This window comes from Cydia fagiglandana, chromosome 24 (assembly GCF_963556715.1).
Source record: "Cydia fagiglandana chromosome 24, ilCydFagi1.1, whole genome shotgun sequence".
NCBI classification, from domain to species: Eukaryota; Metazoa; Arthropoda; class Insecta; order Lepidoptera; family Tortricidae; genus Cydia; species Cydia fagiglandana.
The window spans coordinates 2,914,470-2,939,154 of record NC_085955.1 but is presented as its reverse complement, the minus strand read 5'-3'; the positions used below and the strand labels follow the sequence as shown (position 1 = coordinate 2,939,154).

Genomic DNA, 24,685 nt, shown 5'->3' with positions numbered 1-24,685 from the left:
GCGCATGCGTCCAGCGTCTCATCAGAACCGTCTGCGCAGTTCTTTGCGCCGTCACAGAGCAGGTCCGCTGATATACCCTGGCCGTTCTTACACTTGAACTCGTCCCTGAATATAAATAGTTATTTGTTTAAGGCCCGAGATAAGTTGTAAGTGTATCTCGGGTATAGTGTGTAGCTTCAAAATAGAGCTCGACGGCTAATCCTATTGTCTATTGTTAAGTAAAACCGCTCGTGCCACGTGCCACAACCACCTGCATAAAAAATACGTACTGCGGTTACCGAGTGCCGGCGAGTCGAATGCTACATAACCAGTCTAAAATGTGTTATCGAGATACGTAACAAAGGCGCGTTATCGGAGAGCGCACCTACACTGGTTTTTTGAGCGTTGGACTAGCCCGCGCTCAGGTGCCAAATAGAATAAAGAAGACCCTTTTTTGCAGGTAAGTAGCACGTGCGGTTTTACTTAACAATAGACAATAGGATTAGCCGCCGGGCTCTATTTGAAATCTACACACTATACTGTGTACAAGTTGTAAGTTTTACTAATGTAAGTAGGAAATTCAAGTGTAAGTAGGGACAAAGCTATTTGTAAGAATGAGATAGAATAGAATAGAATAGCCTTTATTGACCAAAAAATAAAATTTCAGATATTAAGATATTACACATATTACATTTAAATAAATTCACATTTCATTTATATCAATTAGTTTTAATATTTTTCCTTATTAAGGTGGTTCGCCTAGGTTACTCAAACCTTAACTCTCGCTAGATGGCACCACTTTTGCAAAATTTCAGGTTTTATTTTTTTGTGAAATGGTCATGGTATTTGTATACTTAAAAGTATGTTTCGCGCACTCTTTAAATAAATATTGAACAATTAAAGTAAACATTGAATACTTCATTGTGCAAAAACCACCTTTTTAATTCGACGGAGTGTTGCTGTCACGCTTTTTCCTAGTATTACTCACACATGCAAACAGTGTTTCCGTGATCCTTGTAGTAGACAATTTCACACAACGTAAGTATGTTGCATTGCAATAGCGTAACGGTATGTTCGTGGAAATAACTACGTGCAAGAGGATTGGGGTTCAAGACTGGTGCGAGTAGGTAATTTCTTTTTGTTTCTCCTTTGTGTTATCTTACCTTTAAACGAGCAATTATTATATATATGTTACTGTAAAAGCCCGAAGTACGGCAAAACCTAGGATTTACCGGTAAAACCTAGGTTTTACCGATGCCGATCGGTAAAAGCCCGAAATGTTAAATCTTACTAGTTTACTTCGGGCTTTTACCAACACCGATATGGTAAATCCTAGGTCTTACCACGGCAACCGGTAAAGTTTGAATCATGCACTGATTCTTGAGATTATTAGATGAAAAGTAGGTAGGTTTGGATCTCCCGGTTCTGCTGAAGGTGAAAGAGAACTCTACTAGCCTGCATCGTGGCTAGGCACCCAGGTTTAGGTATAGTTAACTTTAAAACCCAATCTGCAGCTGGCCACTTTATTGAGTAATAGAAACGCGTTCCGTATGTGTTTCGCTTTCCAGATGACCAGGGTGCCTAGCCAAGGTGCCAATGGTTTACGCTCCGTAGCGACTGAAGCGCAGCCGTGTCTGTCGCATTAATATGGCAGAGTGATAGAGAGAGGTATTACCCTAACGTTCGCTACGGAGCGAACGACTGGCATCATGGCTAGGCACCCAGATTTAGGTATAGTTAAGATTACCGCCGAATCTGCAGCTGGCCACTGTATTGAGTAATAGAAAAGCGTTCCGTATGTGTTTCGCTTTCCAGATGACCAGGGTGCCTAGCCAAGATGCCAATGGTGTACGCTCCGTAGCGAACGAAGCGCAACCGTGTCTGTCGCATTAATATGACAGAGTGATAGAGAGAGGTATTACCCTAACGTTCGCTACGGAGCGAACGACTGGCATCTTGGCTAGGCACCCAGATTTAGGTATAGTTAAGTTTACCGCCGAATCTGCAACTGGCCACTGTATTGAGTAATAGAAACGCGTTCCGTATGTGTTTCGCTTTCCAGATGACCAGGGTGCCTAGCCAAGGTGCCAATGGTTTACGCTCCGTAGCGACCGAAGCGCAGCCGTGTCTGTCGCATTAATATGGCAGAGTGATAGAGACAGGTATTACCCTAACGTTCGCTACGGAGCGAACGACTGGCATCTTGGCTAGGCACACAGATTTAAACGCTTTTTAAAAATCAAAAAACTATTACTTATGAAAGCAGAAGAATATAAATGATCGTATTTGATTTATAATTGTTACATATTTGCCGTAACTTATTTTTAAAATGTGTTTTTCTATTAAAAGACACGTCAAGATTGTTTACCTTATTTCTAATGCTAAAAAAAACAAACTATAGTAATAATTGTGTTTTTCATTCATAGACAAAATCCATTATTTTATCCACAGGAAATTTTATATATCTCTTTTTTATTGCAGTGAGGATGTCCTGATTGTAAAAATAAGAGAGATTAGGTAGAGTATAATTTCTAATTTTCTTTGTCAAAAATAAACGAATACGTGTAGCCCATACCATACTTAATCAATCGATTTATGATAATAAGAAAAATTAAATAAAAATAAAAAAACAATACGAAATTTAGATGTAACAAAAATACAAAAAGTTATGTTCCAGCATACAATTGACTGGGGATCGAACCGGGAATCTTCCGTTTGTAAGCAAAAAAGCGACTGTTTGCATAACACGCCATGATAGTTCTTAGCTAAGCTGACGAACTTCGGGTACTTATTCTCGCTTAGGTCAATTAAGTACCTGTCAAACGTCAGTGTCAACAAAATTGCACTAAACATGACGGCACTCCAAATTCGCGCCGTGGTCAGCCCGGCAACGTCGGAAATGGTATGGCAACGTCGCAAATGTATCTGTACACGACATTTGTGACACACACATACGTAAAATTGATGAAAATTTAACTATGATTTTTGCATGATTTCTGTATGAAACATTGTTTTCCTGTTAATTTCGCGCAAACGAATATTCGAAGGAAGATAAATGCGGAAATATTTATGTACTAATAGTGTGTAGTTACTTAATGAGCTTTGATTGAATTTTGTATGAAAATCGAACCACCTTTAATAAATAATTTTAATGTCATTGCTTTTTTATGATTAATTCAGTCTGCCTTCTTAGAATGAGATAATGATATTCATCTTTCAATCTGTAGTATAGCGGTTTCAATTACTACTTACGTAAGTAAAACTTACAAGTTTAGGTATCTTGGGCCTAAAAAAAGGAGCAATGTTTATGTTGTCAAAGTATTAAATGTGTATTTCTCATGTTTTATGTTTCTTTTTGTACAATAAAGTGACTATAGTTCGTTTTTTAGCATTAGAAAGAAGGTAAGCGATCTTGACGTGTCTTTTTTTATTAAAAATCACCATTGAAAAATAAGTCACAGCTAATATGTGAGAATTATAAATCATATACGATCTTTGACATTCTTTTGCTTTCATAAGTAATATAAACTAATTTTTTAAAGAGTCTTTCAATATTTTTTAATAAAAAGACACGTCAAGATTGTTTACCTTCTTTCTAATGCTAAAAAAACGAATTATGTATACCTACTACTCTCTCTTCTTAATCGCTCCCCCATTGCTGAGGATCGTGACTCCACTTGCGCTTTATGAATTGCCTCCAACTGCTTCGGTCTGTTGCTTGATGGAGGGCGGTGGTAAGTAGCTCCAGCTGTTCGGAGATCAGCCGGCCTAGCCAAGGTTACAATCGCTATCGCTTCGACAACGAAAAGCATTATGCCTCTCTATCACTCTTCCATATTAGTGTGACAATGACAGTTGCGTTTCGATCGCTACGGAGCGTAAGCGATTGACATCTTGGCTACGCGGCCTGGTCCGACCATCTCTTTGGACTTCGTCCTCTAGGTCTTTTACCCTTGACATTTTCCGTCACCACTAGTTTTTCTAAATTGTTGGCCCCTCTTCGTGCTACCACTACTACTACTACTTACTGGTGTATTAAAGTAATGTTATAGCATCGGCGCGGGATCTCATCGGAGGCGTCTGCGCAGTCCGCGACGCTATCGCAGAACGCCGTGCTGTCCACGCATGCGCCGTAAGCGCAACGGAACCGGCTCTCGTGGCAACTGGAATACGAACGAATTAATTAAACGTGGCAACTGGAATACGAACGAATTAATTAAACGTGGTAACTGGAATACGAACGAATTAATTAAACGTGGCAACTGGAATACGAACGAATTAATTAAACGTGGTAACTGGAATACGAACGAATTAATTAAACGTGGCAACTGGAATACGAACGAATTAATTAAACGTGGCAACTGGAATACGAACGAATTAATTAAAAATGGGAGTACGCTCTTTTCTTGAAGGTTTGAAGGTCGTATCGGTCCGGAAATACCGCAGGCGACAGTTCATTAACCGATGCAACCTTCAAACCTTCAAGAAAAGAGCGTATTCCCATCTTAAAGGCCGGCAACGCGCTTGCAACCCTTCTGGTGTTGCGGGTGTCCATGGGCGGCAGTAATCGCTTACCATCAGGTGATCCGTCTGCTCGTTTGCCTCCTATATCATAAAAAAGAGCCCATCAAGGTGCACACTAGCGCCACTGCTAAATAATCGTGATTATTTAAATTTAACGACATGTATTTAAAAAGGGGGCCACTACGTACTGGATCGTGTTTTAAAGTACCGTTTGAATACATCAAACTAATTTTTTATGTTGCTGGATTCGAATCCAGCAACATAAAAACTAGCTTGATGTACCTATTCAAAAGGTACATACTTAAACACAGTACGTAGCGGCCCCCTATTTTAAATATCTTTCGTTTTTAAATAATCACGATTATTTAGCATTGGCGCTAGTGTGCACGTAAGCAAGGAGCGGAGCCGGGTCGGAGGTTCTAACGCTTTCTTTTTCTATGGAAAGCACCACGTGATCAGCCGACGTCTTGGCCCGGGCCCGGCCTGGTCTAGCGTGAGTCATTAAGGCCCCTGTACACAATGGGCCATCGTCGGCCAGTCCTAAGGACGCAGCCTTGCGGTAGAATGAGACAGCAATATCACTTGCTCCCTCTAACGCATAAATGCGTCCCCCAGACTGGCCTACGCTGGCCCATTGTGTACAGGGGCCTTTACGTTTCCACCATAGACCTAGTATTACATAGATGAGCTATACGCGTGCCTCCGTGAGGGACAAAACATACGCAAAGCGACAATATTAAAAACACGTTTTAACATTCCTGACAACATACCAAAAACAATCTACGTCATTCGGCCGGGTTATTTGTTACCCACCATAAACCATACTAAATTTTTGGTGGGGAACAAACAAAATGTGAGACTGTGACAAGGACAAGCAATAATACCGTTTTCTCTGCTACTCCTACTGAAATTTCCATAATGCATCTCGTTCGGTCGTTTGGGCCCTCCCCCGTGTCATCTCTATGTTATTGTACATGGTTTCCACTTACTACTCCCCGTGGCAGACGGCGTGAGATTCGTCGCTACGGTCGCTGCAGTGGGCTCTGCCGTCGCACCGCCATTCTTGAGGGATGCAGGACCCGTCCTGACATACCCATTCGTCCTCCCTATAATCGGAATAGGTACATTATAATTGTGACGTCCCACTGGTAAAGCTGCTTCATGGCGGTTGGCGCTTATTCTATTAACGTCGCTCCAATACTATTGCGGTGCTATGCAACTTAAGCGCCAGCCGTCATAAGGCACCTTTTTCCGTGGAGAGTCACAATTACATACACATACATACATATTATATAAGGCGCAGCGGGGCAATTTTTACTTCGGGTTAATTCCAAGTAATCGAAATATCTTCCATGTTTTACGGATATCGAAAAAGATGTATTGTGTGACTCTAGTTAATAATGTATTAGGTAGAACATGTAAGATAAGATGCCGCCCGCAAAACGCGCCTGTGTAACGCTACGTCTTACGTAGGCGAACAACGCGCGAACGCGGCGCGGCGCGGCGCGGCGAAATCAATCCTTTGATGCCCATAGAAGTGTCCTACGTAAGCGATCTCGTTGCGAACGCGGTGCGGCGCGATTTGCACGCGAATGTCAGGCGGCGCGGCGCGGCGCGGCGCGGCGGCGGCCGCTTTCGCCGCGCCGCGCCGCGCCGCGTTCGCGCATTGTTCGCCTACGTAAGACGTAGCGTAACGGAGCCTTAAGAGCCTGGTGTGGTGAAAATAATATTACCTGCAAGGGCTTGCCTGTGTCACAGTGAAGGAGACCGTTGCTGAAATAAAGGCATTAATGACATAAAGTAACTTAAATATAAAATTATGCTTAAATAATATATTTAAACCATCTATAAACTGATAGACGTCACATTTTTAGAGCCCCGTACAAAACTTTGTTCACGGAGTTTTATGGGATCACTTCGGTCTTGCAAATCGGTTAAATGCGTTTTTCTTCGGGAAAATGGGAGTAATCCCAACAAGGCCTAGTTTCCCCTCTGGATTGGAGAGGAAGAAGGAGGAGGAAGTCACCTCCTAAGGTCCCATCGTCTAAGTACCAGACATTCAGAGGCGACTCTAATGCCGCTATCAGACTTTGGATTGCCAGACAAAATACGAGAGGCCCCAATGGATCGCCCAAATTGAATGTGTCAAATTGAATGTCATCACTGTCATTACGGTCTGATTACTTTTGAAAACTCGTATCTCACTCAAGTTTGACAGTCATTTTCTTCGTAATCAAAATGCTGTCATTACGGTTAAAGAGGTTTTATGTTTATTAATTAGGTCTTGTAGGGTAACCATGATTGTAGAGAGTTAAATTTGCCCTCACCAAAAAGTTAAAATTAGGAAAAAGTGTCGTTGTCTCACCTAAATACGACGGTGATCGATCAATTATCAGTTACTGAGTGTGCAGGATTAGTCCTGCTCACGTCTCATGAATCGCCCTGTATAGACTGTAGGTAAGCGTGAGGTAAGCAGATGAATGAAACGACGCTTATATTTCGTAATTAATTTTATTAAGAATTTATTAAATTACCTACTATAGTTCGTTTTTAGGGTTCCGTACCCAAAGGGTAAAACGGGACCCTATTACTAAGACTTCGCTGCCCGTCCGTCCGTCCGTCTGTCTGTCTGTCACCAGGCTGTATCTCACGATCCATGATAGCTAGACAGTCGAAATTTTCACAGATGATATATTTCGGTTGCCAACAAATACTAAAAACAGAATAAAATAAAGATTTAAATGGGGTTCCCATACAACAAACGTGATTTTTCACCAAAGTTAAGCAACGTCGGGAGTGGTCAGTACTTGGATGGGTGACCGTTTTTTTTTTGCTTTTTTTTTGCATTATGGTACGGAACCCTTCGTGCGCGAGTCCGACTCGCACTTGCCCGGTTTTTGAGTTACACAAACACACAGACACGGCGGGAGACTGTTTCATACGGTGTAAGTAGTGTACCGTGTACCCGGTGTACCTAATTATAGTGATATTCTTATAAAACACAAAACAAAATATTTAAAGTTAAGTTTATTTCTAGAAAGTTACGCGAATTCAAAGTTTATCTTTTGCGATACGCAAGTCATAGGTCAAGTACGTATATTGTCAATATTTGTGTACCTATAATCTGTAAAAGTGAAATGTTAAATTTCTTTTCAGAAAATAAATTTCTTACCCACAATATGTTTCCTATTCTTATTAATTTTATATTTAGGTATTATGGCCCAATATACACAAGTAACTAGGCTTAGTGCTACTACAAATATATACTGAATTAGAAGTAAATAGAAATTGATGTATGTAAAAACTCACCGAAAAGCGCCCACACAATATAACTATTCATATTTAGTACATATACCTAACCTATGGTATACATATATGTTATTTTATCTAGTTTTGCACAAAAAAGCTAATAATATAAGTCTTTAATTTTTTTTTTCACGACTCTCTGGTGCGCAGCTGTGATAATGATTGGCTGCCGAATGCAATCAGTGAAAAACAACTCACAAATGAACCATTCCAACCCAGAGGGCAAACGAGGGCTTATTGGAATTAAAAGTCCGGTTTCCTTAGTGTAAGGCCTGGCCTGAGTGGACGCTCGAGTTGAGCGTGCAGCGGGGCGGGGCGTGTGGCGTGCATGTTAAACAAATGCAAACGTATTGGAGCGGCCTTAGTGCACGCTGCTCAAATCACTTGTGAGCCCGACGCCACGCTGCACGCCCCGCCGAACGCTCCGCTTCGAGCGTCCACTCAGAGGGGCTACTGCGAAATCCGAAATTCGCAAATTGCGGGGATCTTTCTCTTTTACCCCAATGAAGGCGTAATTAGAGTGACAGAGAAAAATGCCCGCAATTTGCGAACTTCGATTTTCGTGGTTATAGCCCAGGCCTTACACTACGATGTTTTCTTTCACCCCACTACCAGCGCTTCTACAAATAAATAAATACAAGTAAATTTCTGTGGTGCTATAATAATTTGCGATGTTCAACAGTAAGACCCAAGGGCCCAACCTTATCTGGCGGCCTAGCCAACGTTACAATCGCTATCGCTTCGACAACGAAAAGCGTTATGTCTCTCTATCACTCTTCCATATTAGTGTGACAGTGACAATTGCGTTTCGATCGCTACGAAGCGTAAGCGATTGACATCTTGGCTACGCGGCCTGTTCTCTTTCACGACGCAGCAACTAGTATCATTTCTCTCTCCTCGCTCTTTTAAAATGCCGTTTGACAAAAAAGGACAACCATACTGTTGACAAGGTGGACTTCAAATCAAATGTTGCCTTTCTTGATGCGCCCAGGCTGTGTATGTGTGCGTAATAGCGTGTATGTGTGCTCTTTTAGGGATGTGAAAAGTCGATTTTAATCATGTTATATATCGATAAACGCTACACAGCGGAACGAAATAGCGATTAAGTGAAGCTTCAATATCTTCGTTAAACATAAACATTGAAATGCTAATGGATAATGAATATATTATAATATAATAATATAATTCAATTATTGCGGAACACCTATTTTAGGAGGTATTTATGTATTTTGGGCGTGACTATAAAATTGTGATCTGATAACCACAATAAAGAATAAAAGCGTTTTTGGTCATTTTAGGTATCGTTAAGCCTTTGAAGTAAAATTAAAATTGCAAGAAATGTCGATAGTTTATCGATATGACTTTATCGACATGGCTACAGCAACGTGGGCCTCATTGTTAATCGTACACTAAACAAAAGTGGCAACAGTGACAGCTCGCTGAGACACCGTCTCTATATATTATAAGTCTATGGTAAGACCAGTCGAGAAAAAACCTGTTTGTTTGTCAGACGCCGCACAGTGGAAACAAATAGAGTAAATAATAAACAAATTGGTCAAAAACATTTTTTTCGGTTTTTGGTCATATCAGTCATATGTGCTTATTATTATTGGGCAAAAAAAATGTAGTTGATCATATATGCTTATTATTTATGGTCAATAAACAAATAGTTTATTTTATTTGGTTTGTGTTGTTTGTTTTTACTTCGAGGGAGTAGGGGGAAAATATGATAGTATTGATAGACTGATAAATAATACCTATAATATTTTGTTGCGTTGGGTCGATACACTTGTTAAGGATGACTCACGTTAGACCGGACCGTGTCCAGGCCGGAGCTTCCGGCGTATAGTTTTCAATGGAAAGATCACGTGATCGCCTGTCATGTCATAGAAAAGTAAGCACCGGAAGCTCCGACCCGGTCTAAAGTGAGTTATCCTTTACGTTGGGCATTCATAATAATTTCTGTCATTCAAAAGTGTAATACCAGTTAGTTGATTCTGGTTCAGCTAATGACTAATATTGTATTGTAAGTATATATGTACGTTTAATATTTTACTTCAGATTTAAATCAGTTGTTCAAATTAGCACTTGTTTTATTAGAAATCTGATGATTACTAAATAACGGTGAAAAATAACTCGTATGAGTTAACGTATAGGCATTAGTAGGTAATGACGTAACATTATTAGTTTTTAGTTGTTTTAATAACTATTTTTGTCCGATTTGCTTGTCTTGCTCGATTCACTGTGCGACGTGTTTCATATTTGCGAGCGAAAGGCGTATATATACCTAAATTATATTGAACAGTTAAATATAATTTATTTACAAACATGACCGTGTTTGTGTGTTTCGTGCTCGTTTTGTGTGTGACATGTGTTTTTAGCTTAAAAGAAGGTATGTTGTGTATTTTATTATCATGTTTTTTTATGAGTGAATTGTACAAAAAATTAACACATAACAAAACTGACTTATCTAAACTGACTCAGTAACGAAAATTTCGCAATTAGTAAATTCCCAGAATTTTTGTTTTTACTGACTAGAGTTCCACAGTCTACTAGGAAACCTTAGGGCCACCCCACATCTAGCGTCTTTCTAGCGTCGGCGTTTACAACTCTATGGCCGCTGCTGGACGCAACGTCGACGCAACTGCGCAGCGACGTCATTTTCCATAGCGCTGACCAGATGCCGACGCTCGAAAGACGCTAGATGTGGGGTGGCCCTTAATATGTAACTTTACTGAAAAATCTCTATTTTTTTAATTTATTATATTGTGTTATCTACTTATATACCTTTAAATGCTGATATTTTTTTTTTAGATATTTAAACTTACTGTATGTATACCGGGTGTGACCTGTAACACGAGCAAATAATTAAAACATAGATTGTACTTCTCAAACGATGACACTTTTGATCAGAATTATGAAGTATGTTATTTTTAAAAGTTGCTGAACAAATGTTTGTCAGTATGAGGAGTACAGCCTACAGTAAAATTTTTTGCTCGTATTACAGGCCACAGACTGTATAGGTACCTATATGATATGATTTATTTATTATGGAATACATTACATGAACGCACATAGATATATACAAAACAATAAATATACAAGAATTACACATAAACACAACATATACACATCCCTAAACTTAAACTAGGTACATTATAAAATCACCCCTCGGCAAGGTGCCGTAGATGCTGCGTAGAATGCGATTAAAGGCCTGTGCACACCGGCTGCGTGTGCATGACGTGCACGTGCGCGTGCGGCGTTGTAGTATACAGATCCTTATGAGAGACGGCACACCGCTTGCGTGACGTGTGCGCGTGCGGCTCCAACATTTTAGCGCACGCACACGCGCAAGTCACGCACACGCAAGCCGGTGTGGCTCGGCCTTTAAAGTAGATCATCACTTGTATGTGACGCGCGTTCCACGGCAAAAGGTACCTTATGGCGGCTGGCGCTTACGTCGCATAGCGCCGCAATAATATTGGAGCGGCGTTAATAATAGCGTAAGCGCCGGCCATAAGGTACCTGTACCCGTGGGACGTCACATATTATACCATCCACCACCACTCAGCCTATATACGTCCCACTGCTGGGCACAGGCCTCCTCTCATGCGCGAGAGGGCTTGGGCTATAGTCCCCACGCTAGCCCAATGCGGATTGGGGACTTCACATACACCTTTTGAATTTCTTCGCAGATGTATGCAGGTTTCCTCACGATGTTTTCCTTCACGTTTATTATGTTGGAGCATAATTAAATTACCTAGCGGGGTGTAACATATGTACGTATGTACATTAAGTTAGTAGGTATCAGTGTTTGTCTAACCCTATCTGACCTTAGGTAAGTATATTTTATCCTTATTACCTACAAATTCGACATGAGCAAGAATTCCAATAACAGGAAAAGTCTGAAAACAATCTCAACTACAGAAACTCCATATAACGTCACTCGATATAACGTTTCACTCCATAACGTCGACATTTTTGGCTCTATACTGCAAAACGTAATTCAAGACCAAAAAAAGTAAGAAATCTTGCCACTTTTTTACTAGCGCGTCTTGTATTTATGTACAAATAAGTAAATAAAAGTACTTTTTAAAATGGTAGGAGTAAAATTACTAATGGATAAATTATCTTAGCGTGATTATTTATCAAAAGGAATTTACTATTTTACAAACAAATTATTGCAATGGCAACATTGTCTCACTTTTTTTGGTCTTGAATTACGTTTTGCAGTATAGTTGGTTTACTTTCATTAATTGTGACGTTATCTATGAAAAAGGATCTTATTGTAGATGGCGCTTACGCCATTATTAACGATGCTTCGATATTAATACAATGCCGCGCGACGCTGTGCGGTGTAAGCGCCATCGACAATAATTCTCTCTATTGAACGATCTCTATCGTCAGAAAGTTTCCGGTCCCTTGAGTGTCGCTATATAGAGCTCATATCATACTGTATATAATTTATTATACTTGTTTATGTTTACGAAACAAAATACTATTTTTAGACGTACCCAAAGGGTAAACACGGGACTCTATTACTAAGACTCCTCTGTCCGTCTGTCTGTCACCAGGCTGTATCTCATGAACCGTGATGGCTAGACAGTTCCAATTATCACAATGATGTATTTCTGTTGCCGCTATAACAACCAATACTAATAAAAAAAATATTTAAGTGTGGCTCCCATATACAGGGTTACTTTTTTACCGGTACAATAAATTTTACCACATCATTGATATCGATAATAGATCACATTGCACAAATAAAAAAAATATTTTTTTTATTTTGCATCAATTAATTTATCCTTCACCAATTTAGTAACTTCTGGTTGCACTAATTACAAAGTGTCAACGGTATGAAATCGCGCGCGATGACGTAAACAAACAGTTGCCAGTTCGTGCGTTTGCTAATTGATGCGTAAGGCATCCACATTTTCTAGTACTTTAGCGGATAAGTTCGGGCATTGGTATTTTTGTTTTTTTGTTCCCAAATAGTAGTAACAAAGAATGCTGGTATTTTTTATTTTTGGCAACAATTACGTATGTTGATTTATTGTACTGGTAAAAAAGTAACCCTGTATAACAAACATGTTTATTTTTTTGCGTAATGATACGGAACCCTTCGTGCGCGAGTCTTACTCGCACTTGACCGATTTTTTTCTGTTTCTATAGACCAGGTGATACCACGAGAACAAAAACTAGCCTTTGAGAAGCCTGTAGCACTGAAGAGAGTTATCAGAGCCCCGGAGAGAGGCCTAAAGGAGTCCACGGGAAACGTAGGTCTGCTGGTGGGAAATGGAGGTATGGAGAAACATTAAGGTTGCCTCACGCTAGACCGGGCTGGGGCCGGGCCGGTCCGGCGTCATAGAATATAATAGTACTACCGTACATAGGACACTTCCTACAAAACCAAAGTTTGACAGCGGTTCAGGGACGAAATCATGCTATCCCATTCTAATTTATGGCACTATCCCTTTCAGCTATTTAGGGTTGTCGAAATTCAAGTTATTATTTTATCTGTGTGCACGCAAAGGGACGTCAAGTTGTGCCAACCCTAATAATTGCTCGGAGCAATGCTGAGCCGAACGGAGCCGATAATGCTGAGTGTCTCCCCACTGACATAACCTCATATAGTTACAATACCTTATACCATAGTGTGTAGGTATATTGTACGTTATGGATAAATTAAATACTATAAATAAGTACTATAATACATTGTAAGCCGTTTTGTACAGAAAACGCAGTATCGGAACCGGCCCGGACCCGCGCCGTTCTAGTTTGAGTCATGGGTCTCTAATTGTTTCCCAAATAGTTTTTTTTTAAGTCATAATGTATTGTTTGTCCGAATTTTCGTTAGTCATAATTGGTTTCTCTCAGAAACGCGTAACTTTTCATTATTGCCATAAAACAAACCTAATATATTATAGAATAACCTTAAGAAAATCCTGAAAAAGATTCATTTTAATGACTAACGATAGTATGACAAACAAATACATTATGACATGACTTAAACTTTATGGGAAACCATAGAGGTACAATAATATAGAGATGACACGGGGGAGGGGCCAAACGACCGAACGAGATGCACTTATGGAAATTTCAGTAGGAGTAGCAGAGAAAGCCGTATTATTGCTTGTCCTTGTCACAGTCTCACTTTTTGTTTCTCCCCCACCAAAAATTTAGTATGGTTTATGGTGGGCAACAAATAACCCGACCGAATTACGTAGATTGTTTTCTCACGGAGGCACGCGTATAGCTCATCTATGCAATACTAGGTGAAATGTTAACTGACTAACGCTACGTCTTACGTAGGCGAACAACGCGCGAACGCGGCGCGGCGCCTGACATTCGCGTGCAAATCGCGCCGCACCGCGTTCGCAACGAGATCGCTTACGTAGGACACTTCTATGGGCATCAAAGGATTGATTTCGCCGCGCCGCGCCGCGCCGCGTTCGCGCGTTGTTCGCCTACGTAAGACGTAGCGTAATATGACAAACAATACATTATGACTTAAAATTTTATGGGAAACAAAGGGACCCCGTGAGTGATCCTTATATCGCTAAGGCCTACAAATACAGCTGTCTCGGCGCCAACTACGAGTTCGTTCGTAGCCTTTGGCGTCGAGACACTCGGACCATGGGGTAGGAGCGCGTGGACTCCTTAAGGAGCTTGGTAAGGGATCCTATCTCATCGCATAATAATTGATTGTCATAATGTAATGTTACGCATAAATCTCTTTTCGCATATTTTTTCTCCAGCTGAAACAGAAAGTATTTTCGAAAATACTTTGCATAGGGTGTGTAGAATAGGGTATTTAGGTTAAGTTAGGTTTGTGTTATAATTTTTCAGAAATATTAATATTTCCAACACAATAACAATTATGCGAAATGAGTTTTATGCGTAACATTACATTAGGACAATCAATTATTATGCGACCCAATATGGACCCTTATACAACATACTTAATACAAAGTACCTTATAAAATAAATTAAATAAAACTAAACCTAACAAAAAAAACCCTAAAACCTACCTTCTAAGCCTGGGCCCCTTGGCAAGGTGCCCATCGCACAGGCAGCATTCCCGCGCTGTATAGCGATGACGCGAGAGTCCCCTGTTGCCTCCCTTAACCGCTTACCAAGCGGGTCCGTATTGCCCAGGCTTAGAAGGTAGGTTTTAGGGTTTTTTTTTGTTAGGTTTAGTTTTAGTTAATTTATTTTATAAGGTACTTTGTATTAAGTTTGTTGTATAATTATATAATTTATATCTCTTTGTATTTACAGAGAGCTCGCCAGAACCTCTGCCGCTGAACCTGACTCCAGGTCTAGACTACATCTACTATGAAGCGGCGAACGGATCCATGAAGTTGCACCACACCCCTGCCGCCTGGAGCGAAGCTCGACTGAAGTGCTTTGATGAAGGTGGGCCATTACCTCCTGATTTTGAAGTTTAAACCTTAAGGCCTACTTGCACCATTCCACTAACCTAGGGTTAACCGATTAAACCTGGAGTTTCGATTGTTATCAGTACAATTTGACACTGGGTTAAAAACGGTTTAACCGCTTATGTGTTACCGGTTAGTGGGATGGTGCAATAAGTGGACCTAATCTAGTTAAAAGTTAAGAATAGATCGTGGAATATGTACAATTTATACCAAAACACCACCGAGAAGATTAATGAATTGCCTGTTAATTGGTGTAGGCATAGACTAGGAATCCTCTAGACCGAGTTTAGAGCAATCATTTTATGCAACCGATGATGCCAAAAATGCGGGGGTGCGCGGGACGAGGTGAGCGAAATCCCGTGCCGTGATTGGTCCGTTCAAAGACACGGACGTCACACAAAGACACTTTCGACTCGATCATGGAGTAAAATTACCGTATGCGTGGCAGAGGGGGTAGCGCGACTATGCTCAGTCTGGAGGATGTTTTGTCTGTGGGTGTAGGTAAGCAATTAAGTATATTATGCTCAAATCAAATTGCCATTCGATTTTATCCAGGCGCTATACTTACTCTAATGCTAATACGAATTCCACGACGCATGCGAAGACGGGCAAAAGCTAATATTGACATATTTTGCCCCAGGTGCGGAGCTGGCTTCCCCAGAGAACCACGCCTTATTGGCGACCATGAGCAGAGTACTGCTGACGAGCAGGCAGCCACTGCTACACGTGTTCACAGGCATAAACGACTTGTATTCCAAAGGCTTCTTCACTTCTCTGAAAGGTAATATTAAGTACCTATAAGCAAAGTCAATCATCATCATTCGCTTGCCCTAATCAGGCGTGTCTCACTCCGCGATTTCGTCGCTTTGCTACAGGTAGCTAAAAGTACATCCGTTTCGACCTCAATTTTGGGGTTTGCCATAAGCCGCGCGTGGCGCTGTCGCCACCTAGCGGCCATATCTGTGTTGATCGTGACAGACGCGTTTTGTTAGAGGGTGAGTCTTCTGTACCTATAGTACTATTATTTATTCTGTGCCCTTATCCCGTTCAGTTGGGGTCGGCGCAGCATTTTTCTCCCATACCTCTCTCTCGCCCGTTATCTCATCATTAACTTCTATACTACTTACCTACTAATATTATGACTCAGAGAGATCCAAAAAGGAGATCCAAAACGAGAGCATGCCACATTTCCCGATCCTGCGCCGTTTCCTGCCAATTATCGGCGCTCGGTGAATTATCGATTCACTTCTATTCGTTTCATATTTATATGAAAGCCGAGGAAAAAGTGATGGGCTGTGTGAGAGATGAGTCACACAGTCCAAGTAATTAATACATTAGAAAGGGAAGGGACAACATGATTAGTTCCATCGTCCCAGCCGGCCTAGCCAAGGTTACAATCGCTATCGCTTCAACAACGAAAAGCTATATGTCTCTCTATCACTCTTCCAGATTAGTGCGACAGTGACAGTTGCGTTTCGATCGCTACGGAGCGTAAGCGATTGGCATCTTGGCTACGCGGCCTGAATCGCTATCGAACTTCGGTTTTGTAGGAAGTGTTCTTTCTGTACGCCAGTACTATTATTTATTCTGTGATTGTACATAGGCATCCCGTTGAAAAAGATGGCAGCGACCTGGTCACCACGGGAGCCAGACAACGTGAACCACTTCGGCAACTGTCTGATCATGCAGCGCAGCGGCCCGCTCCTGGACAGCAAGTGCGATGACGTGTACCCTTACATCTGCTACAAGAGACAGCCCCCCAGCCAGCTGAGTCTCTGCGGGACTAAGGATACAGGTAAAGCCCGCTTTTGGCTTCGCGTCGCGATTCGCACACGAGTGGCTTAAGTTGTCAGCCCAGGGTGCGTAGCCAACGTGCAATCGTTAATGCTCCGTAGCGAACGAAACGCAAGTCATTGTCGCATGACTACGATATTCTACGGAGCGTTAACGATTGGCACGTTGGCTACGCGCCCAGGTGTCAGTCCGGCCATAGCCACCCTGCAAACTAGGAGCGCACGAAGCGCGCCCCGAATGTCGGGCTTCGCCCAAACTTTTAGTGTGTAGCGCGCGAAGCATTTAGATGCCACCGACCTTTGGCCGGACTCCAAGACACACCAGCGGCGCCATGTAAGCAGGACGGCGCAATCTGACTTGACTGACCTGACTGCCCGACAAAGAAGGACCTTTAGGAGATACTTTCACTACACCAACTGGTAAAGGCTCTCTTGATTGTTCAAAAAATGATAGCAAAGTTGCATTTTATTCACATGTGAGGCAAAGTAGTCAAATGCAAATTGAAACCGTGCTTTGAAACCCTCGGAACGCTCAAGATTCCATTTTTCGAATATTTTCGGTAAAAGTTTGGAACCTTTCGGACTTTCGCTTGCTCGGGTATCAATATTAGCATGAGCGGTTAAATAACAAATTTGCCCCCTTGTAAAACAGATAATATTATGTCTATTTAATCTGTTTTGCAGAATACGCCTACGACAAAGTCACTAAGACCTGTCATAAGATCCACCCCCAATTCGTATCCTGGCAAGTGGCGTACGCCACGTGCGCCACCGAGGGCGGGCACCTGGCGGTCGTGAACAGCGAGTACGAGGCCAAGACCCTGGCCCGGCTGATCAAGTCCGATTGGATCTGGGCTCACATCGGATTCAGTTACTGGAGGAAGGACTTGTGGGTGACAGTTCACGGTAGGTGTTCTGATTTTGATCATAAATTATTCATCATTTTCCTCGCGTGTCGTGAATAAAAAATAATAATGTTTTAAATGTTTAAATAATTAATGGGAGTGATGCCTCGGATAAGATCCGCAGTAAAACATTGGACTATTGGAGTACAAGGGTCCTCTTGTTATTCTAACCTGGTTAATGGGAACTTGGTAGGATATTGAAAAGATAAAACCAAATATATGACATGCAATTTAATATTCCCTACTAAATCAATACAAGGCACACCGCTTCGGGGCGGGCGCTACTCAAAATACAATTTGTTTCCATAAGCCGTTGGCGGCTGTGGGGTGACACTATGGCCATTCTTAACCTACGAGACGCGAGACGGGCGAAACGCGGAGTTTTGGCCAAAACCTAAAACGAAAGTCTAGTGCACTCACGGATACCGGGTGTAGCTTTCATCCTGGAACTTAGCGTAGCAGACAGATCGACGTAGATCAGCGGCGGGCGTTCATCGAGCCCCAGCTGTGACAAGCTAATGCGAGAACAACCCGCGGCGCTCGGAGTTTCACGGGAAGGACCCGCGTGAAGACACCTTGGAGTCGTCGGACGGCAGCATAGCCATCCGACACACGGCCTGCAGGTCAAGGCCGCGTCCTACGGCGTAGAAGCAGCGTCAGCATGACGCTCAGCAAAATCGGGGACGCGCAACAGCGCGCCAGGGAACACGATCACCAACCGTGCTCATGTCCATCGGCGACACGGGACGCACTAAGTAAATAACGCGCACAATTCACGCACAGCGATATACGCTTTTTACAAATCGGTCTCCCACCAGCCGGACCAGGCGGCGGAAGGAGACGAGTCGACTCCTCTCAACCTTTAATTAGGAGCCATCCACATGCTAGCGTATTCCCATTCCAAGTGTAAGTGAAGTGACAGTCTCAAATAAAATCCTCCCTGTCACGTCGCGTTTCGATTCACATCAACACATTAAACGTCAAACCAACTTAAATCTTTTCTAAATCAAATGATTCTCGAAAAATATCAATGCTCGTTAATACTCGTAATATTTTAATTGGTTAATAATAATTACTAATAATTATATTTTTTATTACTGTTTTCTACATTGTTTCATTCAGAATATCTTCCTTCCGATGCGGTAACTAAACGCGTAACTTATTTTCTGACAGTTCACCTGTCAAAAATCTCAACTCATTGACACCGTCGAAATCGCAATTTATGTTTCATAAAAATTCCGAAAATGATTCTAAAATACAAATTAAATTAGGATGTGACCTACTTGGGCAGTTAGGATATATCACGAGGATCATTTTGATATACGTGAAGCCAGGTTTGGTTCAACAACCTCTGCACAATCTGGGTGACAAGTTCCGTTCGAGTGGCATGCACTTTGGGCTTGTTTCTTCGAAACCAGTTAGCCAGGAGGCAGTATATGCTAATCAACCTACAGCTGAGAAGGTACGTTACGGTTTTACCTAGGTGTCATACTCTGGTGTATGTTATTCTGTTGGAAATGCGACAATCATGTTGTACAGGTTATCCTGTATGGAAAAGTATGTATCTATCATAGGCAAGTATGTAGCATCGCTACAATATCCCCTCTCTCGGCAAAGAGGTTAAGCACCGGTTAACCGAGGCAGCCGGGGTAACCGGAGAAAAATAAATTAACCGGATACCTAATCAACAAATCCATTAGGATGTTAATTATACATATTCGTTTAACATTAAGCTTAGAACCGTATTTACTGAGCATGCTAACCGTCATTAAAACTTAATTTACCTATGTCCATCTCTGGGACTGTAAATTTTATTTCTAAATTTTAACTCTATTAGAAATCACAGTGCATGGCCACTACACTGTGGTTTCTGCAACCTAACTAAAAAATATTTTTTCAATTCAAGTAATCCTATATTGACTGGTCTAGCCACTATTCAACATAAATAATAATAAGCTAACTCCCTATTCTAAGATTCACTAAAGTATTTAAATCCAATTTAAATATTAAGTATTTTCAACTATATTTATAAATTCTTACTATTTAGTATATTACAAGTAGTCATATACCTAATGGAATACTAAGAATTAAGTTTTAATATGGCATGCCCTACTATGTGCATGCCTATGACTACAAAATTAAATTACTAGTACCTTAATGTAATGTGGTAACTAGTTGCTAATTTATATCTACAAATAATATCAATAATAGTGGAGGCTAACTTGTAGCTCACACTCAAGTCAAATCCCAATGTGTAGCCAGCGGGCTTACACTAAGTGAAATAAAACTTAGTTTCCTTTTTCATGTCTAAGTCAGTGAATTATATCCAATATAATTACATCACCCTGGACCCTTGGGGTGTGTAGTCACAAAAAAATTTGGTTTCCCTGGAAACGCTTCAAAAAAAATCTTGACCAAATTAGTCAAGGAGGTACGCGTACTCAAAAAAAATGGGTTGTTACCTGAGTTCACCCAAATAAAAAATAAGTTACTAACTTGAAAATACACCTTGTAAAATATAACATTGAGCATAATGTCACTGAACCAATGCTTTAAAATTAAATGGTAACTGATTTTTTTCAGATTACCTTAACTACAAAGCGGTTTGCTCTAGCAGTCGGAAATTCGGAGGTTGTGTGACGAATCAGGAATACTACTCCAAATGGAATGCAGCATGCCGTTCAACAACATGTCCCTACCTTTAGCGAATACAAATGGTGCATGTTTCAGCAGAACTTTAAAAAATGCTATGCTAAGATAGCTGAAATTGAGGTTGATTCTAAGACCAATTTCCTCAAATTTCAAAAAAAAAAAACAAAAACAAATAATATGAACATTTAAGTTCTATAAAATAGTTCTATTTAGAACTGAATAAGTCAAAAACAAAGAAATTTAGAGTGTCTCGTCTATCATACTAAGTCACCGGAATGAAAAGTTTGAGTTGGTTTGAGAAATAAAAATGAATAAATATTTTAATACTTTTGAAATGGGTGGGTCGGGCGGGTGGTTGTCTAACGCGGCACCCCATGGTCGCGTATTAAACAATGAGGCATTAGGCATGGGTAGGGGTGAGTAGATAAGGTATCCCCCCCCTCCTACTTCATAAAATTCCTCTCCTTCCCCGTCCGGCATGTCGGTAGAAAAAAAATGGTTTGCTTGTGTCAGGGTAAGTGATAAAGTATAATAAATTGGTAACACTTCACTTTATACAGGAAGTGTTAAAATAAATTACCTACCTCTCAAATGGAGCATGGTGAAAAAATAATATGTGGCTGAGCGCTATGCTAATTATTCATAGTGTAGCCTAATAATAATTGTAATAATTGATGAATTTGCTACCCTGTCACAAGTAAACTTACAAATTAATTAATTTTATATTTTTTAAACAAATAATTTCACTAAATTTTTTAAAAATAAAGTTTTTTAAATGACCAAAAATTTTATAAATTGATGTTATCGCTCTCCCAAGCTCACAGTAACCAGGCTATATATTGAATTTAAGCTTTGTTCGGGCGCCATTGTCGTATATAAAAATAGCATTGTCGTGAATAAAAAATAATAATGTTTTAAATGTTTAAATAATTAATGGGAGTGATGCCTCGGATAAGATCCGCAGTAAAACATTGGACTATTGGAGTACAAGGGTCCTCTTGTTATTCTAACCTGGTTAATGGGAACTTGGTAGGATATTGAAAAGATAAAACCAAATATATGACATGCAATTTAATATTCCCTACTAAATCAATACAAGGCACACCGCTTCGGGGCGGGCGCTACTCAAAATACAATTTGTTTCCATAAGCCGTTGGCGGCTGTGGGGTGACACTATGGCCATTCTTAACCTACGAGACGCGAGACGGGCGAAACGCGGAGTTTTGGCCAAAACCTAAAACGAAAGTCTAGTGCACTCACGGATACCGGGTGTAGCTTTCATCCTGGAACTTAGCGTAGCAGACAGATCGACGTAGATCAGCGGCGGGCGTTCATCGAGCCCCAGCTGTGACAAGCTAAGGCGAGAACAACCCGCGGCGCTCGGAGTTTCACGGGAAGGACCCGCGTGAAGACACCTTGGAGTCGTCGGACGGCAGCATAGCCATCCGACACACGGCCTGCAGGTCAAGGCCGCGTCCTACGGCGTAGAAGCAGCGTCAGCATGACGCTCAGCAAAATCGGGGACGCGCAACAGCGCGCCAGGGAACACGATCACCAACCGTGCTCATGTCCATCGGCGACACGGGACGCACTAAGTAAATAACGCGCACAATTCACGCACAGCGATATACGCTTTTTACAAATCGGTCTCCCACCAGCCGGACCAGGCGGCGGAAGGAGACGAGTCGACTCCTCTCAACCTTTAATTAGGAGCCATCCACATGCTAGCGTATTCCCATTCCAAGTGTAAGTGAAGTGACAGTCTCAAATAAAATCCTCCCTGTCACGTCGCGTTTCGATTCACATCAACACATTAAACGTCAAACCAACTTAAATCTTTTCTAAATCAAATGATTCTCGAAAAATATCAATGCTCGTTAATACTCGTAATATTTTAATTGGTTAATAATAATTACTAATAATTATATTTTTTATTACTGTTTTCTACATTGTTTCATTCAGAATATCTTCCTTCCGATGCGGTAACTAAACGCGTAACTTATTTTCTGACAGTTCACCTGTCAAAAATCTCAACTCATTGACACCGTCGAAATCGCAATTTATGTTTCATAAAAATTCCGAAAATGATTCTAAAATACAAATTAAATTAGGATGTGACCTACTTGGGCAGTTAGGATATATCACGAGGATCATTTTGATATACGTGAAGCCAGGTTTGGTTCAACAACCTCTGCACAATCTGGGTGACAAGTTCCGTTCGAGTGGCATGCACTTTGGGCTTGTTTCTTCGAAACCAGTTAGCCAGGAGGCAGTATATGCTAATCAACCTACAGCTGAGAAGGTACGTTACGGTTTTACCTAGGTGTCATACTCTGGTGTATGTTATTCTGTTGGAAATGCGACAATCATGTTGTACAGGTTATCCTGTATGGAAAAGTATGTATCTATCATAGGCAAGTATGTAGCATCGCTACACGCGTTATCCTGGCATTTTTGCCACGGCTCATGGGACCCTGGGGTCCGCTTGACAACTAATCCCGAGAATTGGCGTAGGCACTGGTGTTAACGAAAGTGACTGCCATCTGACCTTCCAACCCAGAGAGTAAACTAGGCCTTATTGGGATTAGTCCGGTTTCCTCACGATGTTTTCCTTCACCGAAAATGGAAAATATCAAATGATATTTCGTACTTAAGTTCCTAAAAACTCATTGGTACGAGCCGGTGTTTGAACCCGCGACCTCCGGATTGCAAGTCGCACGCTCTTACCGCTAGGCCACCAGCGCTTCGTAAGCCGGAGCGTGCGAGGCATTTAATATGCATCGCCAACTGTTCAACTATTACAGGCACTTATTAGTGATTTGTGTATTTTCAAAACTCAGGTGAAACGCTGGCTGAGGCCGGCTACGAAGTTTGGGCCCCTGGCGAACCCAACGACTGGAACGAGGAGCGCTGCGGGAGCCTCGCCGCCGACGTCAGCACGCTAGTGGACATCGACTGTCTGGACCACGCGCGGCCGTTCATTTGTGAAATATCCAACTCTATGTAATTCTTTAATAGTTAGCCCCCATTCGCACGACAGCTTTTTCAACGCGCGTTAAAAAAGCGCTTGAATCTGTCCGCACTCTAAATTCGACTTAATGACCAAGGCTTAAAGTCGAAAATCCAACAACGCTTGATAAAAAGCGCCACGTCGTCGTGTGAATACATACATGGCTGATACATGGTTATCCATTTGTGTCTTTCAAACGCTTTTTTAACGCGCGTTGAAAAAGCTGCCGTGCGAATGGGGGCTTATTTGTTTTACAAGGGGGCAAAGTTGTTGTTTAACCGCTCTTGCTAATTTTGATGCCCGAGCAAGCGAAAGATTCCAAAATGCGAGCGTAGCGAGTGGTTCGAAAAATGGAATGTTGAGCGTTGCGAGGGTTTCAAAGCACGAGGGTTAAACAAAATTTGCCCCCGAGTGAAACACAATTTTTCACCACATCAACCCGAAGTAAATAAATATTAAATATCAAACAAAATCAAATGAATGTTATTTAATATTTATCATCTAAAAATTGGGTAGGTAAAGTTTTTTGAAGATAGGCAAATTATATTTTTTCCCGATAGTATTCATTATAGCGATCACGGAAATGCAGCTCTTTTATTTTTATATCATTTTATTGATTAAATATAATTTTTTAAATGATCGATATGACGTTTGTGAGGTGAAATGGCAGACTCGAGTAATTAATTCCTTGGCGCGTAGTAAATGGGACGAGATAGAAAAAAAATCTATGTCAACTGTCAGTGTCACTTAGCTCTCATTCCCGAAAAATAACGGACAAGCCTCATGTTACCTTGCGAATTGCTATTAATGTTATCATTGAGATTTTCGGCGACCTCAGCACGACCCACGGACTTCTGATTCCCCACGACATCTGCGCGTATTTGGACAAAGATTGAATTTACTTTCGATAACTTGGCACTGCATAAATTATTGGACAACGTTTTCTTCCCCACCCCTACACGACGGCCCCTACGCTGACCCTTGGACAGAGTTTTGCAAGAAAAATAAGCGAGTTCATATGAGATTGCGAGCAGATTCTACAAATTTGAAATTATTATCATAACAGTGATAAGC

General features: G+C 41.2%; 1 protein-coding gene across 1 annotated transcript; it reads left to right on the top strand.

Moving 5' to 3' along the window:
- Nucleotides 1-14,750: 14,750 nt before the first annotated feature.
- LOC134676590 (macrophage mannose receptor 1-like) lies at nt 14,751-23,608 on the top strand. The gene is made up of 6 exons (XM_063534983.1): nt 14,751-14,781; nt 15,091-15,228; nt 15,892-16,032; nt 16,855-17,046; nt 17,729-17,950; nt 23,442-23,608. The coding sequence occupies exons 1-6, from the start codon at nt 14,751-14,753 to the stop codon at nt 23,606-23,608; spliced, it is 891 nt and encodes a 296-aa protein (XP_063391053.1).
- Nucleotides 23,609-24,685: the final 1,077 nt, after the last annotated feature.